Here is a 19328-nt window from a genome sequence, read left to right as displayed (position 1 = left end):
ATTAAAGAAGGTTCCTGATTTTCTTCTGATAAATAAAGTGTCAAAGAGAGGTGAGCATAAATATCGGAGCTCTGGAAAATAAAGCTGAAGAGGTAGTAATGGGGACAAGGAAATGGCGACTGAACTGAATAAGTGTTTTACCTGAGTTGAAGACACTGGCAGTCTGCCAGAAGTTTGCTAGGAGGAAGAAGTATAGAAGTTGCTATTACTGGGGAGAAGGTGCTCAAGAAACAGAAAGATCTGAAGGGAATAAATCACCTGGACCAACGTGTACACTCCAGGATTGTGAAAGAGGTGGCTGAAGGGATCATGGAGCCATTACTAATGATCGTTTATGTACAATGTTTACACAATTAGTGAGTTGTATCAGAAGACAGCTGAGCAGAGTAAAGTTTGTGACTTGAAAACTTGCAGGTTGAGTCTGGGGTGAGGAAGGCAAATGCAGTGTTAAGTGCAATGCAAATTCATGTCAAGAGGACTAGTGTATAAAAGCAAGGATGTGATTTTGAGACTTTATAAAGCACTGGTGAGGCCTCACTTGGAGAATTGTGAGCAATGTTTGGCCCTTTATCTTTGAAAGGATGTGCTGAAACTGGAAAGGGTAAAAGCCATTCGACTTTTAAATTCACAGTGTCTGTACACTGCAACAGAGTCCAAATGCTTTTACTCGATGGGCCGAATGGCCTAAATCTGCTCCTGTATATTACAAGGCCATAAGACATAGGAGCAGAATTCGGCCACTCAGCCCATCGAGTTTCATCTTGGCTGAACCTGGATCCCATTCAACTACATACACCTGCCCTCTCACCATATCCCTTGATGCCTGACCAATCAGGAATCTATCAAATTCCACTTTAAACATACCTACCGACTTCGCCTCAACCATAGTCTGTGGCAGTGCATTCCACAGACTCACTACTCTCTGGCTGAAAAAACAAAATCCTCCTTACCTCTGTTCCAAAAGGTCGCCCCTCAATTTTGATTCTGTGCCGTTTGGTGCTGGATACCCTCACCACAGGAAACATTCTCTCCACATCCACCTTATCTGGTCCTCTCAACATTTGGTCGATTTCTATGAGATACCCAAGCATCCTTCTAAATTCCAGAGAGTACAGGCCCAAAGGTGCCAAACGCTCCTCTTATGTTAACCCCTTCATTCCCAGAATCATCCTCATGAACCTGTGCTGGACTCTCCAATGACAATACATCCTTTCTGAGATAAGGGGCCCAAAACTGTTGACAATACTCCAAGTGCAGCTTGACTAGAGTCGTATAGAGCTTCTGCATTATCTCCTTACTTTTATTAGAATTTAGAATTTATTTAAAATTACATCCAACCCACAATGTGAGGGAGTAAAAATCTTTGCGTTTGGACTCTGTTGCAATGTACAGACACTATGAATTTAAAAGTCTAATAGCTTGTAGAAAGAAGCTGTCCTGTAACCTGTTGGTCCTGGCTTTAATGCTGCGGTAGCGTTTGGCAGGTGGAAGCAGCTGAAACAGTTTATTATGGTTGGGATGACTGGTGTCCCTGGGGTCCTTTCCCTGTCTCATTGGAACGTACCTGTGCAGAATGCCATGGTATTTTAGAATCCTAGCACAGAAAGAGGCCTTTCAACAATAATATTTACATCTGTTTTCTACCTGAACTACTCCCTTATCCCACCCTGACTACTTCCCATTTCATTGCATATTTTCTCCACTGTACAATTCCATTTCATATAGAAACGTAGAACATAGAAACATAGAAAACCTACAGGACAATACAGGCCTTTTGGCCCACAAAGCTGTGCCAAACATGTCCTTACCTTAGAAAATACCCCGGGTTACCCATAGCCCTCTATTTTTCTAAGCTCCATGTACCTGTCCAGGAGTCTCTTAAAAGACCCTATTGTATCTGCCTCCACCACCGTCACTGGCAGCCCATTCCACCCACTCACCACTCTCTGCATAAAAATCTTACCCTTGACATCTCCTCTGTACCTACTTCCAAGCACCTTAAAACTGTGCCCTCTCGCGCTAGCCATTTCAGCCCTGGGAAAAAGCCTCTGACTATCGACATGATCAATGCCTCTCATCATCTTATACACCTCTATCAGGTCACCTCTCATCCTCCGTTGCTCCAAGGAACAAAGGGCGAGTTCAGTCAACCTATTCTCATAAGGCATGCTCCCCAATCCAGGCAACATCCTTGTAGATCTCCTCTGCACCCTTTCTATGGTTTCCACATTCTTCCTGTAGTAAGGCGACTAGAACTGAGCACAGTACACCAAGTAATATGGACTAAGTTTTTTTTAAACCGTGCTTTATTTTTATTTGAAACTTGTTACTAAGGAAACAAAATGCTGATGAAATTAAATCCATTTCATGGAACAATGGCAAGATTTTGAATCAGAGTTTATTTCACTGTTTGACATTTTTTGAGGGGATTTCAAATGGAAGAAATTGGCAAGAAAAACATGCTTTAAAATAATTGGGAAAGTTCACAGGCAGCAAGTGGCAGAATAGAAAGAGCTTACAGATTTGGAAGCAAGGAACAAACTGCTGGAGGACTAAGTGTGGCAAGCGGCACATGTGGAGTGAAAGGGATGATTAATGTCTTGGGTTGAGATTGACCATCCTGATGCAAACTCTCAGCCCAAAACATTGACAATCCTATTCCCTGCACAGATGCTGTTTGACCTGTTGAGTTCCTTCCTATAGTTCACCTTTTGCTCTCGATTATTGCATCTGCACGCTCTGATGTTGCCATGCAAATTGACTAGATCATCTATAGCTTTATATATCAGAATTTAATTAACAGAAAATATGTGCTTTGTTGGCAGCAGGCGCATATGCTTGCTTTGTAGTTGTATTGGGGGTAGGTTATAAGGGAAATATTTTGGGAGGTTTAACAGTGGTTAGAATTCTATGCCATCAACAAATTAGGTTGTAATCTCATGGAACTACTTTTCCCAACAGAAGCCTTGTCCACACCCTTGATTGTTCAAGATCCGGTCTACATAACCAACAATGTTCAACTCACCTGCATTGTGAAAAAGGGAAACCCAAAGAAGCTCTTATGGCTGAGGGGGAATAAGCCAATTACAAACAGTTCACTGTATATCCTAGGAGATAAAAACAGCACACTCATCATTTACAGTGCGGAAAAGGGACACTGTGGCTTTTACACGTGCGTAGCTGTTGACAGCACAAGTGAGCAGAATATTTCACACTTCCTCCTGATTGATGGTAGGTTTTAGAGCACTTTAAAAATGCTGATTGATTATTGATTGGTAATTATGTGACTAATAAGTACCTTGCAGCAACATTGGGAATGTGTTTCCATATGCCAATTTATTTTTAACCTATAATCCATTGATGCCTAAAGGATTGTGCTCCCGTCGTCAGCATAGTTGTTGGGAAGGTGATAAAATACTGAAAAGATTGATATGTTTATGTAAATTTACAAATTTCAGATGTCATTGCCAAGGCCAGCATTTACTGCTATCCGGAATTTCCCGTATGGGTTGCTGATGTAGTTTCTGGTCTTGATGTTTTCTGTCTGATGAAAGTGCTGTTGCTTTGGAAATACCAGCTTTTTCAGACTCACCAATGGATGAAGCTTGTTGGCGGGGAGTCATGGGCGAAGTGGAGATTCTGGGCGAAACAGAAATGACAAGGGATGCTTGACAGCTGTGGCAGGATTTGAATGCTTTAACCTCAGACAATGTTAAATCAAGCAACATGGGGGCCTGCAGGGCTTCGCTTCCAGATGACCTCAATGTCTCCTATGTTTGCTTTGACTGTCAGAGCATGGAGGAACCGTTGCAAACTGCCCCCCCCCACACACACACACATCATGTGATGATTCTTTGAAATTTTTATCTGATGCTGACGTGCAGGCTATGATCAGGAGGGCCAATCCAAGGAAAACATCTGGACCGGATGGGGTACTTGCCCCCGTACTAAAGACCTGTGCAGATCAACTGGCTGGTGTGTTCACTGATACAGTATCTTTAACCTTTGATCTGGCAGTGTGTGGCACCCACCTGCTTCAAGCAGGCTTCAATGATACTGGCGGAGTGACCTGACTCAATGACTATTGCTCAGTTGCACTTGCATCCACAGTGAAGAAGTGTTTTGCGAGGCTGGTATCACCTCCTGCCTGAGAGGCAATTTGGATCTACTCCAATTTGCATACCAGAACAATGGGTCCACAGTAGGTGCCATCTTATTGACTGTTCACACAACCCAGGAACATCTGGACAGCAATGATACAAACATCAGGATGCTCATTATTCATTACAGCTCAGCATTCAGTACCATCGTCCATCAAAACTAAGCAAAGGGCCCAAGATCTTGACCTCAATAACTCTTTGTGCAACTGGATCCTGGATTTCCTCACTTGTACACTCCAGTGGCATCTCCTCCATACAAGCAAAGAAACATAGAACACCTACAGCAGATTACAGGCCCTTCGGCCCACAATGCCATGCCAAACATGCGCTTACTTTAGAAATTACTAGGGTTACCCATAGCCCTCTATTTTTCTAAGCTCAGTGTACCTGTCCAGGAGTCTCTTAAAAGACCCTATCATATCTGCCTCCACCACCGTCGGCAGCAGCCCACTCCACACACTCACCACTCTCTGCGTAAAAACTCACCCCTGACATCTCCTCTGTACATGATTTCAAGCACCTTAACACTGTGCCCTCTCGTGTTAGCCACTTCAGTCCTGGGGGAAAAGCGTCCGACTATCCACACGATCAATGCCTCGCATCATCTTATACACCTCTATCAGGTCACCTCTCATCCTCTGTCACTCCTAAGAGTAAAGACCAAGCTCACTCAATCTATTCTCATAAGGCAACATCCTTTACTAACCCGTCCTTCCACTTCCTCGTCCAGGTCATTTATAAAAATCACGAAGAGGAAGGGTCTGAGAACAGATCCCTGAGGCACATCACTGTTCACCAACCTCCATGCAGAATATGACCCATCTACTATCACTCTTTGCCTTCTGTGGGCAAGCCAGTTCTGGATCCACAAAGCAAGGTCGCCTTGGATTCCATGCCTCCTTACTTTCTCAATAAACCTGGCATAGGGTACCTTATCAAATGCCTTGCTGAAATCCATATACACTACATCTACTGCTCTATCTTCAACAATGCGTTTAGTCATATCTTCAAAAAATTCATTCAGACTCATAAGGAATAACCTACCTTTGATAAAGCCATGCTGACTATTCCTAATCACATTATGCCTCTCCAAATGTTCATAAATCCTGCCTCTCAGGATCTCCTCCATCAACTTACTAACCTCTGAAGTAAGACTCACTGGTCTATAATTTCCTGGGCTATGATCTCCACCAGTACAGGTGCCCCACAGTGCTGTGTGCCTGGCCCACTTCTCTACTTGCTTTACACCTATGACTGTGGCTCAGCATAGCTCCAATAACATATTCAAGTTTGCAGATGACAACACTGCTGTGAGCAGTATCACAGGTGGTGAAGAGGGAGATGGAAAATGTAGAGGTGTGTATATATTTGAAGGGGGTGGGAACCGAAGTGAAGAGGCAGAGGATGGGGCGGTTGGTGCACAAGTAGAGACAGCTTATAGGGTGAGGAAGGATAGACAATGAGAGAGCAAAGATCCACTCAGCCAGATGGTTTGAGATGTGTCTATTTTACTGCAAGGAGTATCATAAGCAAGGCGGATGAACTTAGAGTGTGGATCATTACGTGGAACTATAATGTGACCAATACAGAGACTCGGATGTCTCAGGGGGAAGAATGGCTGCTGTGTGTGCCGGGCTTTAGATGTTTCAAAAAGGATAGGGAGGGAGGCAAAAGAGATGGGGGCGTAGCATTGCTAAATAAGGAGCGATTGTCTACTGAGTCATTGTGGGAGGAAGTCAGAAACAGGAAGGGGGTAATAACTCTACTGGGTGTTTTTTTACAATCCACCAAATGGTAACAGAGACATCGAGGAGCAGATAGGAAGGCAGATTCTGAAATAGACAATAGACAATAGGTGCAGGATTAGGCCATTCAGCCCTTCAAGCCAGCACCACCATCCACTGTGATCATGGCTGATCATCCACAATCCCAGTACCCTTTTCCTGCCTTCTCCCCATATCCCTTCACTCCGCTATCTTTAAGAGCTCTATCTAACTCTTTTTTGAAAGAATCCAGAGAATTGGCCTCCAAATGGTGCCATAATAATAGGGTTGTTATGATGAGTGATTTTAACTTTCCTAATATCGACTGGCATCTCCTTAGAGCAAAGGGTTTGGATAAAGTGGAGTTGGTTAGGTGTGTTCAAGAAGGGTTCCCGAGGCAATATGTAGGTAAGCCAACTAGAGGAGAGGCTGTATTTGATCTGGTATTGGGAAATGAACCTGGTCAGGTGTCAGATCTCTCAGTGGGAAAGCATTTTGGAGATAGTGATCACTTCTCTATCTCCTTTACTATAGCGCTGGAGAGGGATAGGTGTAGAGAATTTGAGTAACCATTTAATTGGAGTAGGGAAAAATATGATTCTATTAGACAGAAACTTGGGAGCATAAATTGGGAGCAAATATTCTCAGGGAAATGCACGGCAGAAATGTGACAAATGTTCAGGGGCTATTTGCTTGGCGTTCTGCATATGTTCCATTGAGTCAGGGAGAGGATGAGAGGGTAAAAGAGCCATGGTGTACAAAGGATGTAGGAAATTTAATTAAGAAGTAAAGAAAAGCTTACAAAAGGTTCAAGAAACTAGATACTGTTAGAGTTCTAGAAAATTGTATGGTTTTCAGGAAGGAGCTTAAGAAGAGCTAGAAGGGGCCATGAGAGGACCTTGGTGAGCAGAATTAAGGAAAACCCCAAAGCATTCTACAAGGATGTGAGGAGCAAGAGGATGAGATGTGTGAGAATAGGACCAATCAGATGCGATAGTGAAACGTGTGCATGGAGTCGGAGGATGTAGGGGAGGTACTCAATGAATACTTTGCTTTAATATTCACCGGGGCAATTATGTGGATGACTTACAGTGGACTGAAATGCTTGAACATGCAGACATTAAGAGAGAGAATGCGCTGGAGCTTTGGAAAAGCATTAAGGTAGATAGTTGCTGGGTCCGAACGAGATATACCCCAGGCTACTGTGGGAAGAGAGGGAGGGGGTGGTTGAGCCTGTGATGATGATCGCTGCATTGTCAACAGGGATGAGAGAGGTACCAGAGGATTGGAGTGTTGCAAATGTTGTTCCCTTGTTCAAGAAGAGGAATGGAGAAAACCCAGGAATTTATAGACCAGTAAGTCTGACTTCAGTGGTGGGCAAGTTGTTGGAGAAGATCCTGAGATGCAGGATTTATGAGCATTTGGAGAGACATAATCTGATTAGGAATAGTCAGCATGGCTTTGTCAAGGGCAGGTTGTGCCTTACAACCATGATTGAATTCTTTAAGAATGTAAGGAAACACATTGATAAGGGTAGAGCAGTGGATGTAGTGAATATGGATTTCAGTAAGGTATTTGATAGGGTTTCCCACGCAAGGCTCATTCAGAAAGTAATGAGGCATAGTATCCAAGGAGGCCTTGCTTTGTTGATCCAGTATTGGCTTGCCCACAGAAGGCAAAAGGTGGTTGTAAATGGTTCATATTATGCATGGAGATTTGTAGCCAGTGGTGTTCCTCAGGGATCTGTCCTGAGACCCCTGCACTTTGTGATTTTTATAAGTGACCTGGATGAGGAAGTAGAAGGGTGGGTTAAATTAGTTTGCTGATTGCACAAAGGTTGGGGGTGTTGTAGATAGTGTGGAGGGTTGTCAGAGGATACAGTGGGACATCGATAGAATGCAGAGCTGGGCTGAGAATTGGCAGAAGGACTTCAACCAAGATAAGTGTGAAGTGGTTCATTGTGGTAGGTCAAATTTGAAGACAGAATATAACATTAATGCTAAGACACTAGGCAGTTTGGAGGATCAGAGAGATCTTGGGGTCCATGTCCATAGGACATTCAGAACTGCTGCCCTGATTGACAGTGTTGTTAAGAAGGCATATGGAGTGTAGGCCTTCATCAACTGTGTGATTTAGTAAAAGAGCTAGAGGTAATGTTTCAGCTATATAAGACCTTAGTTAGACCCCACTTGGAGTACTGTGTTCAGTTCTAGTCATCTCAATACAGGAAAGATGTGGATACTATAGAGAGAGTGCAGAGGAGATTTAAAAGGATGTTGCCTGGATTGGAGAGTGTCCCTCATGAGAATCGGTTGAGTAAACTTTGCCTTTTCTCCTTGAGTGACGGAGGATGAGAGGTGACCTGATGAGAGGCATTGATCGTGTGGATAGTCAGAGGCTTTTTCTCAGGGCTGAAAAGGCCAGCACAAGGGGGCACAGTTTTAAGGTGCTTGGAAGTAGGTACAGAGGAGATGTCAGAGGTAGGTTTTACACCCAGAGAGTGGTGGGTGCTTGGAATGCTCTGCCAGTGAATGTGGTAGTGTTGGATAGAATAGGGTCTTTTAAAGGATTCTTAGATAGGTATGTGGAGCTTAGAAAAACAGAGGGGTATGCGGTAGGGAAATTCTAGGCAGTTTCTAGAGTAGGTTACATGGTTGGCACAACATTGTGGGCTGAAGGGCCTGTAATGTGCTGTAGATTTCTATGTTCTATGTTCTATGATATGCACTGGGACCATAGTTCCCTATGTCCTACCATCGAAGTACCTATCCAAAATTCTCCTAAACATTAAAATTGAGCTCATATGCACCATCACAGTTTGAGGATGAAGGGGAAGCCTTTTAGGACCGAGATTAGGAAAAACTTCTTCACACAGAGAGTGGTGAATCTGTGGAATTCTCTGCCACAGGAAATAGTTGAGGCCAGTTCATTCCCTATATTTAAGAGGGAGTTAGATATGGCCCTTGTGGCTAAAGGGATCAGGGGTATGGGGGGAAGGCTGGTACAGGGTTCTGAGTTGGATGATCAGCCATGATCATACTGAATGGCGGTGCAGGCTCGAAGGGCCGAATGGCCTACTCCTGCGCCTATTTTCTATGTTTCTGTGTTTCTATCTGCACTGGAAGCTCATTCCATACTCTCAAAGAACATAGAACCCTAACCCTAACCTGGTGAACCTCCTCTGCAATGCCTTCAGAGCCAATATATCCTTCCTCAAGTAAGGAGACCAGAACTGCACGCAGTACTCCATGTACGGTGTCAACAGTAATCTGTACATAACCTCCCTGCTCTGAAATTCAATCCCTTTAGCATTGAAGGCCAACATTCCATCTGCCTTCTTGATAGCCTGCTGCACCTGCAAACCAATCTTTTGTGATTCATGCACTTAACCTGTCTATATTTCTCTGCTCCACTCAATGTCATCAGCAAACCTAGATACACTATCGTCGGTTCCCTCTTCCAGATCGTTAATGTACAGTATATTGTGAAGAGTTGTGGGCCCAGCACCGACCCCTGCGGCACACCACTCACCAAAAATTGCCAACCACGGTAACACCCATGTATCCCACTCTCTGCTTTCTATTACTTAACCAATCCTCTATCCATGCTAATACATCACCCCAACTCTATGCATGCTTATGTTATGGATAAGTCTTTTATGCGGCACCTTTTCAAACACCTTCTAGAAATTAATGCCCATTTGTTCCCCTCTATCTACTATGCTCGTTATATCGTCAAAGAACTCCAGTAATTTTGTCAAACAGGACCTGTCTTTGCTGAATCCATGCTGCATCTGCATGATGGATCCATTTCTTTTCAGATGCCTCTCTAGTTCTTCTTTAGTCATAGCTTCAAGCATTTTCCCAACTACAGATGTTAAACTTAATAGTCCTGTAGTTACCTACCTTTTGCCTACATCCTGTTTTGAATAGTGGCATGACATTTGACATCTTCCAATCCGCCGGGACTTGCCCACAGTCCAGATAATTTTGGTGAATTATCACCAAAGCCTCTACTATAACCTGCCATTTCTTTCAGTACCCTGGGACTTCAGGCCTACAAGTTTTCTCAGTACTACCCCTTTAGTGACAGCTATTGTATCGAGGTCCTCACCTCCCATTGCATCCACAACATCTCTCTTTGGCATGTTAGACATGTCCTCCAGTGTGAAGACCGACACAAAATAGTCATTCAAAGCCTCGGCCATTTTCTCATTATGCAATATCAATTCCTTCTTCTCATCCTGCCAGGGCTTTAGCTACTCTTTTTCACTTTATATAATGAGAAAAACCTTGACTATCCATTGTATCCGCTTACACCATCACCGCCAGCAGTACATTCCATGCACCTACCATTCTCTGTGTGGAAAAACTTAACCCTGACCTCCCATCGGTACCTATTTCCAAGCACCGTATCTGTCCCCCACTTTTCCTTCGCTACATCGATGACTGCATTGGCGCTGTTTCCTGCACGCATGTAGAACTCGTTGACTTTATTAACTTTGCCTCCAACTTTCACCCTGCCCTCAAGTTTACCTGGTCCATTTCCGACACCTCCCTCCCCTTTCTAGATCTTTCTGTCTCTGTCTCTGGAGACAGCTTATCCACTGATGTCTACTATAAGCCTACTAACTCTCACAGCTATCTGGACTGTTCCTCTTCTCACCCTGTCTCTTGCAAAAACGTCATCCCCTTCTCGCAATTCCTCCATCTCCACCGCATCTGCTCTCAGGATGAGGCTTTTCATTCTAGGACGAGGGAGATGTCTTCCTTTTTTAAAGACAGGGGCTTCCGTTCCTCCACTATCAACTCTGCTCTTAAACGCATCTCCCCCATTTCACGTACATCTGCTCTCACTCCATCCTCTCGCCACCCCACTAGGAATAGGGTTCCCCTGGTCCTCACCTACCACCCCACCAGCCTCCGGGTCCAACATATTATTCTCCGTAACTTCCGCCACCTCCAACGGGATCCCACCACTAAGCACATCTTTCCCTCCCCCCCCCTCTCTGCATTCCGCAGGGATCGCTCCCTACACAACTCCCTTGTCCATTCATCCGCCCCATCCCTCCCCACTGATCTCCCTCCTGGCACTTACCTGTGTAAGCGGAACAAGTGCTACACATGCCCTTACACTTCCTCCCTTACCACCATTCAGGGCCCCAAACAGTCCTTCTAGGTGAGGCAACACTTCACCTGTGAGTCGACTGGGGTGATATACTGCGTCCAGTGCTCCCGATGTGGCCTTTTATATATTGGCGAGACCCGACGCAGACTGTGAGACCGCTTTGCTGAACATCTATGCTCTGTCCACCAGAGAAAGCAGGATCTCCCAGTGGCCACACATTTTAATTCCACATCCCATTCCCATTCTGACATGTCCATCCACAGCCTCCTCTACTGTAAAGATGAAGCCACACTCAGGTTGGAGGAACAACACCTTATATTCTGTCTGAGTAGCCTCCAACCTGATGGCATGAACATCGACTTCTCTAACTTCCGCTAAGGCCCCACCTCCCCCTCGTATCCCATCTGTTACTCATTTTTATGCACACATTCTTTCTCTCACTCTCCTTTTTCTCCCTCTGTCCCTCTGAATATACCTCTTGCCCATCCTCTGGGTTCCCCCCCCCCCGTCTTTCTTCCCGGACCTCCTGTCCCATAATCCTCTCGTATCCCCTTTTGCCTATCACCTGTCCAGCTCTTGGCTCCATCCCTCCCCCTCCTGTCTTCTCCTATCATTTTGGATCTCCCCCTCCCCCTCCAACTTTCAAATCCCTTACTCACTCTTCCTTCAGTTAGTCCTGACGAAGGGTCTCGGGCTGAAACGTCGACTGCGCCTCTTCCTACAGATGCTGCCTGGCCTGCTGCGTTCACCAGCAACTTTGATGTGTGTTGGTAAAACTTTACCCACTCATTTTAGCCATTTTAGCCCTGTGAAAAAGCCTCTGGCTATCCACGCAATCAACAGCGCTCATCATCTTATACACCTCTATCAGGTCACTTTTCAGCCTCTGTCCCTCCAAGGCAAAGCTTACTCAACCGATTCCAAATGTTCATAAATCCTGCCTCTCAGGATCTTCTCCAACAACTTGCCCACTACTGAAGCCAGACTCACTGGTCTATAATTTCCTGGGTTATCTACTCCCTTTCTTGAACAAGGGAACAACATTTGCAACCCTCCAGTCCTCCAGTTCTTCTCCCGTCCCTATTGATGGTGCAAGGATCACCGCCAGAGGCTCAGTAGCCTGGGGTATCTCTCATCCATTCCCGGTGACGTATCCAACTTAATGCTTTTTAAAAGCTCCATTACATCCTCTTTCTTAATGTCTTTCTGCTCAAGCTTTTCAGTCTGCTGTAAGTCATCCCTACAATTGCCAAAGTCTTTTTCCCTGGTGAATACTGAAGCAAAATAAGACCATAAGACAAGGGAGCAGAAGTGTGCTACATAGAAACATAGAAAACCTACAGCACAATACAGGCCCTTCAGCCTACAAAGTTGTGCTGAACATGTCCCTACCTTAGAAATTACTAGGCTTACCTATGGCCCTCTATTTTACTAAGCTCCATCCACCTCCACCAAGTTGCCAGCAGCCCATTCCACACACTCACCACTCTCTGAGTAGAAACCATACCCCTGACATCTCCTCTGTACCTACTCCCCCGCACCTTAAAACTGTGTCCTCTTGTGGCAGCCATTTAGGCCCTGGGAAAAAGCCTCTGACTATCCACACGATCAATGCCTCTCATCATCTTATACACCTCTGTCAGGTCACCTCTCATCCTCCGTCGCTCCAAAGAGAAAAGGCCAAGTTCACTCAACCTATTCTCATAAGGCATGCTCCCCAATCCAAGCAACATCCTTTTAAATCTCCTCTGCACCCTTTCTATGGCTTCCACATCTTTCCTGTAGTGAGGCGACCAGAACTGAGCACAGTACTCCAAGTGGGGTCTGACTATAGCCCTATATAGCTGCAACATTACCTCTCGGCTCCTAAATTCAATTCCACGATTGATGAAGGCCAATACACCATACACCTTCTTAACCACAGAGTCAACCTGCATAGCTGCTTTGAGCGTCCTATGGACTCGGACCCCAAGATCCTTCTGATCCTCCACACTGCCAAGAGTCTTACCATTAATACAGTATTCTGCCATCTTGAAAGAAATAAATATTTTTCATCATCCATTCCATGTGCTGTGCAACGAATTATATTTTATTGACTCCCAGACTTTCCTGAACTCCATCAAAATTTTTATAATTTTAAATGCCTCCACCTGAAGAAATGATGTCTGTTATCTAGTTTCTCGTTGGATCTGTAGTTCTGCTGTGTGGCAATTGCAAGTATCTGCCTGCAATGCACTTGGTCCAGTAGCTTGCTTCTGTGAATGACCACAAAACACAAAGGAAGGATTTAAAAATAATGTGTTTTTTGTGACGTTATTCTGTTTGTATGTGGACTTTACCACTGTGTCTTAGAACTGAATTTACTTTAATTGCAGATCTCTGTTTCAGGTGTTCAATTTCTGCATAAACGCATCCTCATTACTTCTGTCATTGCCTTGGTCAGTACATCAATGTCTCTCGCTGGAACTGCCTTCATCATCTTCTTTGCGTTAGAGAAATATAAAAGTAATGTATGCATTTCTTTTCCTGTTCTTGATAACACATTTACTCAGATTTCCAGATATTCCAATGAACCTGTCTGATTTCCTTTGTATCTACAGCTCAGAAGTATCAAATGCGACTTACCGCTGCATTTATTGTCATTAAAATAAAGTCCTATGTGTGTTTAATGATCTCTTCGATATATTCTACCTTGGATGGAGGTAGGTTTTTATTTTAATTTAATTATTTCACTTTTTATGAGTATTGCTGGCAAGGCCAGTATTTATCCCAGTATTTATTGCCCATGCAATAATAGCTTTATGCCTTTACTGCTTGTTTAACCCATTTTCGAGGGTTTTTACGTCATTTCTCATACACAAGGATTATTGGAGAATAAAATAATTATCACTCTGGATCCAATTTGGCACAAAACAAAACCACATAAGGTAAAGAACACAATAATAATAAAGCAATAAATATAGGTGCATTATCACCAGTTTAATGGTACTCTAACTTTTTAAATTATTAACTGCACTTAGATACTGTAACGACCTTTATGAGATTTAGAATCAAGTCCCAGTCTTGTGCCTTGGCCCAGGACTGGCCTGTCAGCATTGGAGAGCAGATTGCCAGTAACATACTGTATGAGGCATTAGCTATTGAATGTAAGATCAGTCGAGTTCTGACTGCATAGCACATTGACCAGTGTCTGAATCATGAGAGTTGACCTCTGCTACACCCACCATTCTGAACTGCGACTATAAAACATAGGAGCAAAATTAGGCCATTTCGCCCATTGAGTCTGCTGCAGCATTTGATCATGGCTGATTATTATCACTCTCAACCCTAATCTCCTGCCTTCTCCCTGTAACCCTTTGATGCCTTTATTAATCAGCAACCTCCACATAAAATATACTGAAAGAAGTCCTCTACAGCCATCTGCAGCATTCTTCATCTTCATCCTGAATGAGCTAGAACAGTTACAAATGGTGATTGCCCTTCAGATATGAATGTTTTGAAACATCCTGATAATTTTGGCATTACTGTGAAGTTGAATGGTATGGAGAAGCTGATTCTTAGAGCATTGTGTACTCATACCATCGTGTGGATTTCATATGTGTATGGATTTCAGCAAGGCATTTGGGAAGGTTCCTCATGCAAGGCTCATTCAGAAAGTAAGGAGGATTGGGATCTAAGGGGACCTTGCTTTGTGGATCCAGAAATGGCTTGTCCACAAATGGCAAAAGGAGGTTGTAGATGGTTTGTATTCTGCTTGGAAGCCAAGGCACAAGGCTGGGACTTGATTCTAAATCTCATAAAGTTTGTTACAGTGATGTTCCGCAGGGATCCGTTTTGGGACCCATCCTCTTTGCGACTTCTGTAAATGACCTGGGTGAGGAAGTAGAAGGATGGGTTAGTACGTTTGCTGATGACACAAAAGTTGGGGGTGTTGTGGAGGGCTGTCAGACATTACAACGGGACATTGATAGGATGCAGAACTGGGCTGAGAAGTGGCAGATGTAGTTCAACCCAGATAAGTGTGAAGCAGTTCACCCTGGTAGGTCAGATTTGAAGACAGAACATAATATTAATGGTAAGACTCTTGGCAGTGCGGAGGATCAGGAAGATCTTGGGGTCCATGTCTATTGGACATTCAAAGCTACTGTGCAGGTCAACAGAGTTGTTAAGAAGGCCTGTGGTGTATTGGCCTTCATCAAACGTGGGATTGAGTTCAAGAGCCGTGAGGTAATGTTACAGCTGTATAAGACCTTAGTTAGATCCCGCTTGGAGTACTGTGTTCGGTTCTGGTCACCTCACTACAGGAAGGATGTGGCTAATCTAGAGAGAGTGCAGAGGAGATTTACAATGATGTTGCCTGGATTGGGGAGCATGCCTTATGAGAATAGGTTGAGTGAACTCGGTCCTTTCTCCTTGGAGTGACAGAGGATGAGAGGTGACCTGATAGAGGTGTATAAGATGATGAGAGGCATTGATTGTATGAATAGCCAGACGCTTTTTCTCAGGGATGAAATGGCTAATATGATGGGGCATAGTTTTAAGGTGTTGGAAGAAGGTACAGAGGTAAGTTCTTCACACAGAGAGTGGTGGGTGTGTGGAATGCACTGCCAATGATGGTGGTAGAGACAGATGCAATAGAGTCTTTTACAAGACTCTTGACACTCAAAGCTGCTGCGCAGGTTGACTCTGTGGTTAAGAAGGCATACGGTGCATTGGCTTTCATCAATCGTGGGATTGAGTTTAAGAGCCGAGAGGCAATGTTACAACTATATAGGACCTTGGTCAGACCCCACTTGGAGTACTGTGCTCAGTTCTGGTCGCGTCACTACAGGAAAGATGTGGAAATCATAGAAAGGGTGCAGAGGAGATTTACAAGGATGTTGCCTGGATTGGGGAGCATGCCTTGTGAGAATAGGTTGAGTGAACTCGGTCCTTTCTCCTTGGAGTGATGGAGAATGAGAATAGAGGTGTACAAGATGATGAGAGGCATTGATTGTGTGGATAGTCAAAGGCTTTCTTGCAGGGCTGAAATGGCTAACACGAGAGGGCATAGTTTTAAGGTGCTCGGAAGTAGGTACAGAGGAGATGTCAGGGGTAAGTTTTTTTACACAGAGAGTGTTGAGTGCATGGAATGGGCTGCCAGTAACGGTGTTGGAGCCAGATACGATAGGGTCTTTTAAAAGACTCCTGGATAGATACATGGAGCTTAGAAAAATAGAGGGCTATGGTAATCCTAGGTAAATTTCTATGATAAGGATATCTTCGGCACAGCTTTTTGGGTCAAAGGGCCTGTATTGTGCTGTAGGTTTTCTATGTTTCTAGATAGGTACACGGAGCTTAGTGAGATACTCTGCTCTGTCGGCTGCTTAAGTCTAGGGAAGACAATCTCTGGCCCGCCAAACGTGTGAGATTGAGGTGCGAACCCACCGCAAAACCCTGTTTGGGTGGATGCTGCGTGATTCATAGTCATAGTCATACTTTATTGATCCCGGGGGAAATTCGGTTTTGTTACAGTTGCACCATAAATAATTAAATAGTAATAAAACCTTAAATAATTAAATAGTTATACATAAATTATGTCAGGAAATAAGTCCAGGACCAGCCTATTGGCTCAGGGTGTCTGACCCTCCAAGGGAGGAGTTGTAAAATTTGAAGGCCACAGGCAGGAATGACTTCCTATGACGCTCTGTGTTGCATCTCGGTGGAATGAGTCTCTGGCTGAATGTACTCCTGTGCCCACCCAGTCCATTATGTAGTGGATGGGAGACATTGTCCAAGATGGCATGCAACTTGGACAGCATCCTCTTTTCAGACACCACCATCAGAGAGTCCAGTTCCATCCCCACAACATCACTGGCCTGTACGGATTCGTTACCCTGTTGTAAATAAATACCACGAGATAACGGGCAGTACACCTCACACAATTAAACAAGTTAGCTTTATAATTCTTAATTTGACAAAGGATTAGTAAAGAAAAAGCAAAAAAAAGAAAAGGGCCCATTTTAATGAAACAGTCTGATGGGCTCAATTTGGAGCTCACAGCTTCCCCTTCGTCAATCCTCATTTGATCTCCCTGGGCTTCGTCAAATCATGGCCCACTCCGGGTCGAATCCTACGACCTCCTCTCTGGTGTCTCCCGCCGAACAAAAGACCCAGCTCACCCCGGTGTCAGGCACACAACACGAAATCGCACACCCTTCATTGGACAGCTCACATTCCAAAACACCCGTTATCTCGAACCATCACCCAAACACTGCTTTTACAGAAAAACCATTACATTAGCAGTGAAACCTTTCCAGGATGTTACAGTCTCCCCCCACCAAAATTAGTCATGTCCCCATGACTTTCAGATAATTTGCCACCCCTTCATACAAAGTACAAAGTCCAAGACAGGTGTAAGTGCCAGTGACATAGTTCACCAGGGCAATAGGTGCCACACTCTGTTCCCGTGGTGCTACATAGGCCAGCCTATCTGGTGGTCTCCTGATTCTTTGAGACGTCCTTACCCCATCATCTACTCCTTCAGGTTCAGACACTCCTTAGGATACTTCTGGTCGACATGGCGAGGCCACCCCCCCCCCCCATCTAAAACTTGTGCCCTTCTGCAACTCGGACTGATGAAGGTTAAGGGTGTTGGGAAAGTAAGAAATGATTCTCTGATTCTGGTAAATAGCGGGTTAAAATTAGGTGCCAGCTTGTGTATGCTCTGTTCTGTGAAAAGTTGGAGAGACTGAAAAAAAACTGCCTTCTGTGTTTTTGTTTTAACAACTCACAGCTGAGTGAACCCTTTGAGAATGATCTGTGGGCTGTATTCACACATGCTGCATACATCATGTCTTATGAGTTCACATATTGATCTAAGTTCCCACCTTTGTCTGTTCAAGTTTTACTGATAAGTCAAGAGTTTGTCTGTAATTAAAACCCGTAATTTAGTGTACTCTCTTATCTAATTAATTAAGTTTGCTCTAACTGACTTGGCGGGAATATCATGGTAACGAAGTGTTCTTTGTCTGTTAGTCCTATAAATTGTAGCATTCCAGCTTGTTAAATCAGAAACTCGTTTCAGCCGCCAGAGAGATGGGTAGAAACTCTGTCTCCTTGATGTTTGGTTTCAAGTTTTCTCGCCGGCTGAGCTTGAACAATAAACTAGTGAAAAGGTTAAAGTAAAGACTTGTGTGTGGTGTGATTATTTGGTCCGGCAAAACTTTAGTTTACAGGACCCCTCTGCCACTTAACTGAGCCCCTCTTCATCCCCTTCAAGGTCCCACTGAACCCCAGTCTGTCCATAGATGGTCCCCCCAATTTTACCTGACTCAGCGTGACAAGGGTTGAGAGTCTCTTCCTCAATCAGTGGGGAGTTAGCAAAAGGCAGCTCATACCACACCCCCAGGTAGGGTTACCAGTGTTAATAGCAGAAAGAAGGAGTTACGTGTGTGAGGCCAGTTTTCTGTGCTCGGTGTCAGATGTGGGAGGTCCTGGAGTCTCCCAGCATCCCGGACGGCCATATCTGCACCCGGTGTGTCGAGCTGCAGCTCCTAAGGGACCGCATTACGGAACTGGAGATGCAGCTCGATGACCTTCGCCTGGTCAGGGAGAGCGAGGAGGTGATAGAAAGGAGTTATAGGCAGATGGTCGCACTGGGGCCATGGGAGACAGACAAGTGGATCACAGTCAAGAGGGAGAAGGGGAAGAGTCAGATACTGGAGAGTACCCCTGTGGCTGTACCCCTTGACAATAAGTACTCCTGTTTGAGTACTGTTAGGGGTGGGACAGCCTATCTGGGGGAAGCAACAGTGGCCGTGCCTCAGGGGCAGAGTCTGGCCCTGTGGTTCAGAAAGGTAGGGAAAGGAAGAGGGAGGCAGTAGTGATAGGGGACTGTATAGTTAGGGGGTCAGACAAGCGATTCTGTGGACGCAGGAAAGAAACTTGGATAGTAGTTTGCCTCCCTGGTGCCAGGATCTAGGGTGTTTCAGATCGCGTCCAGGATATCCTGCAGTGGGAGGGAGAACAGCCAGAGGTCGTGGTACATATTGGTACCAATGACATGGGTAGGAAAAGGGAAGAGGTCCTTTAAAAAAGAGTACAGGGAGTTACGAATTAAGTTCAGAAGCAGGACCCCGAAGGTAGTAATTTCGGGATTACTGCCTGTGCCATGCGTCAGTGAGAATAGGAATAGAATGAGGTGGGGGATAAATGTGTGGCTGAGGGATTGGAGCAGGGGACAGGGATTCAGATTTCTGGATCATTGGGACTTTTTTTGGGGCAGGTATGACCTGTA

The 19328-nt window shown here is 44.7% G+C and overlaps 1 protein-coding gene across 1 annotated transcript in view; it reads left to right on the top strand.

The window, feature by feature from the left end:
- Window positions 1–19328, top strand: part of LOC140198334 (uncharacterized) — a 91516-nt gene that overhangs the window by 29436 nt on the left and 42752 nt on the right. The window contains exons 3-5 of the mRNA XM_072259430.1: window positions 2962–3231; window positions 13439–13555; window positions 13651–13752. Coding sequence (XP_072115531.1) covers window positions 2962–3231; window positions 13439–13555; window positions 13651–13752 — 489 coding nt within the window. The remainder of the gene's footprint in view (window positions 1–2961; window positions 3232–13438; window positions 13556–13650; window positions 13753–19328) is intronic.

This window comes from Mobula birostris, chromosome 5 (genome assembly GCF_030028105.1).
Source record: "Mobula birostris isolate sMobBir1 chromosome 5, sMobBir1.hap1, whole genome shotgun sequence".
Classification (NCBI taxonomy): domain Eukaryota; kingdom Metazoa; phylum Chordata; class Chondrichthyes; order Myliobatiformes; family Myliobatidae; genus Mobula; species Mobula birostris.
The sequence above is the reverse complement of the archived record's forward strand: the minus strand, read 5'-3'. Positions and strand labels throughout refer to the sequence as shown.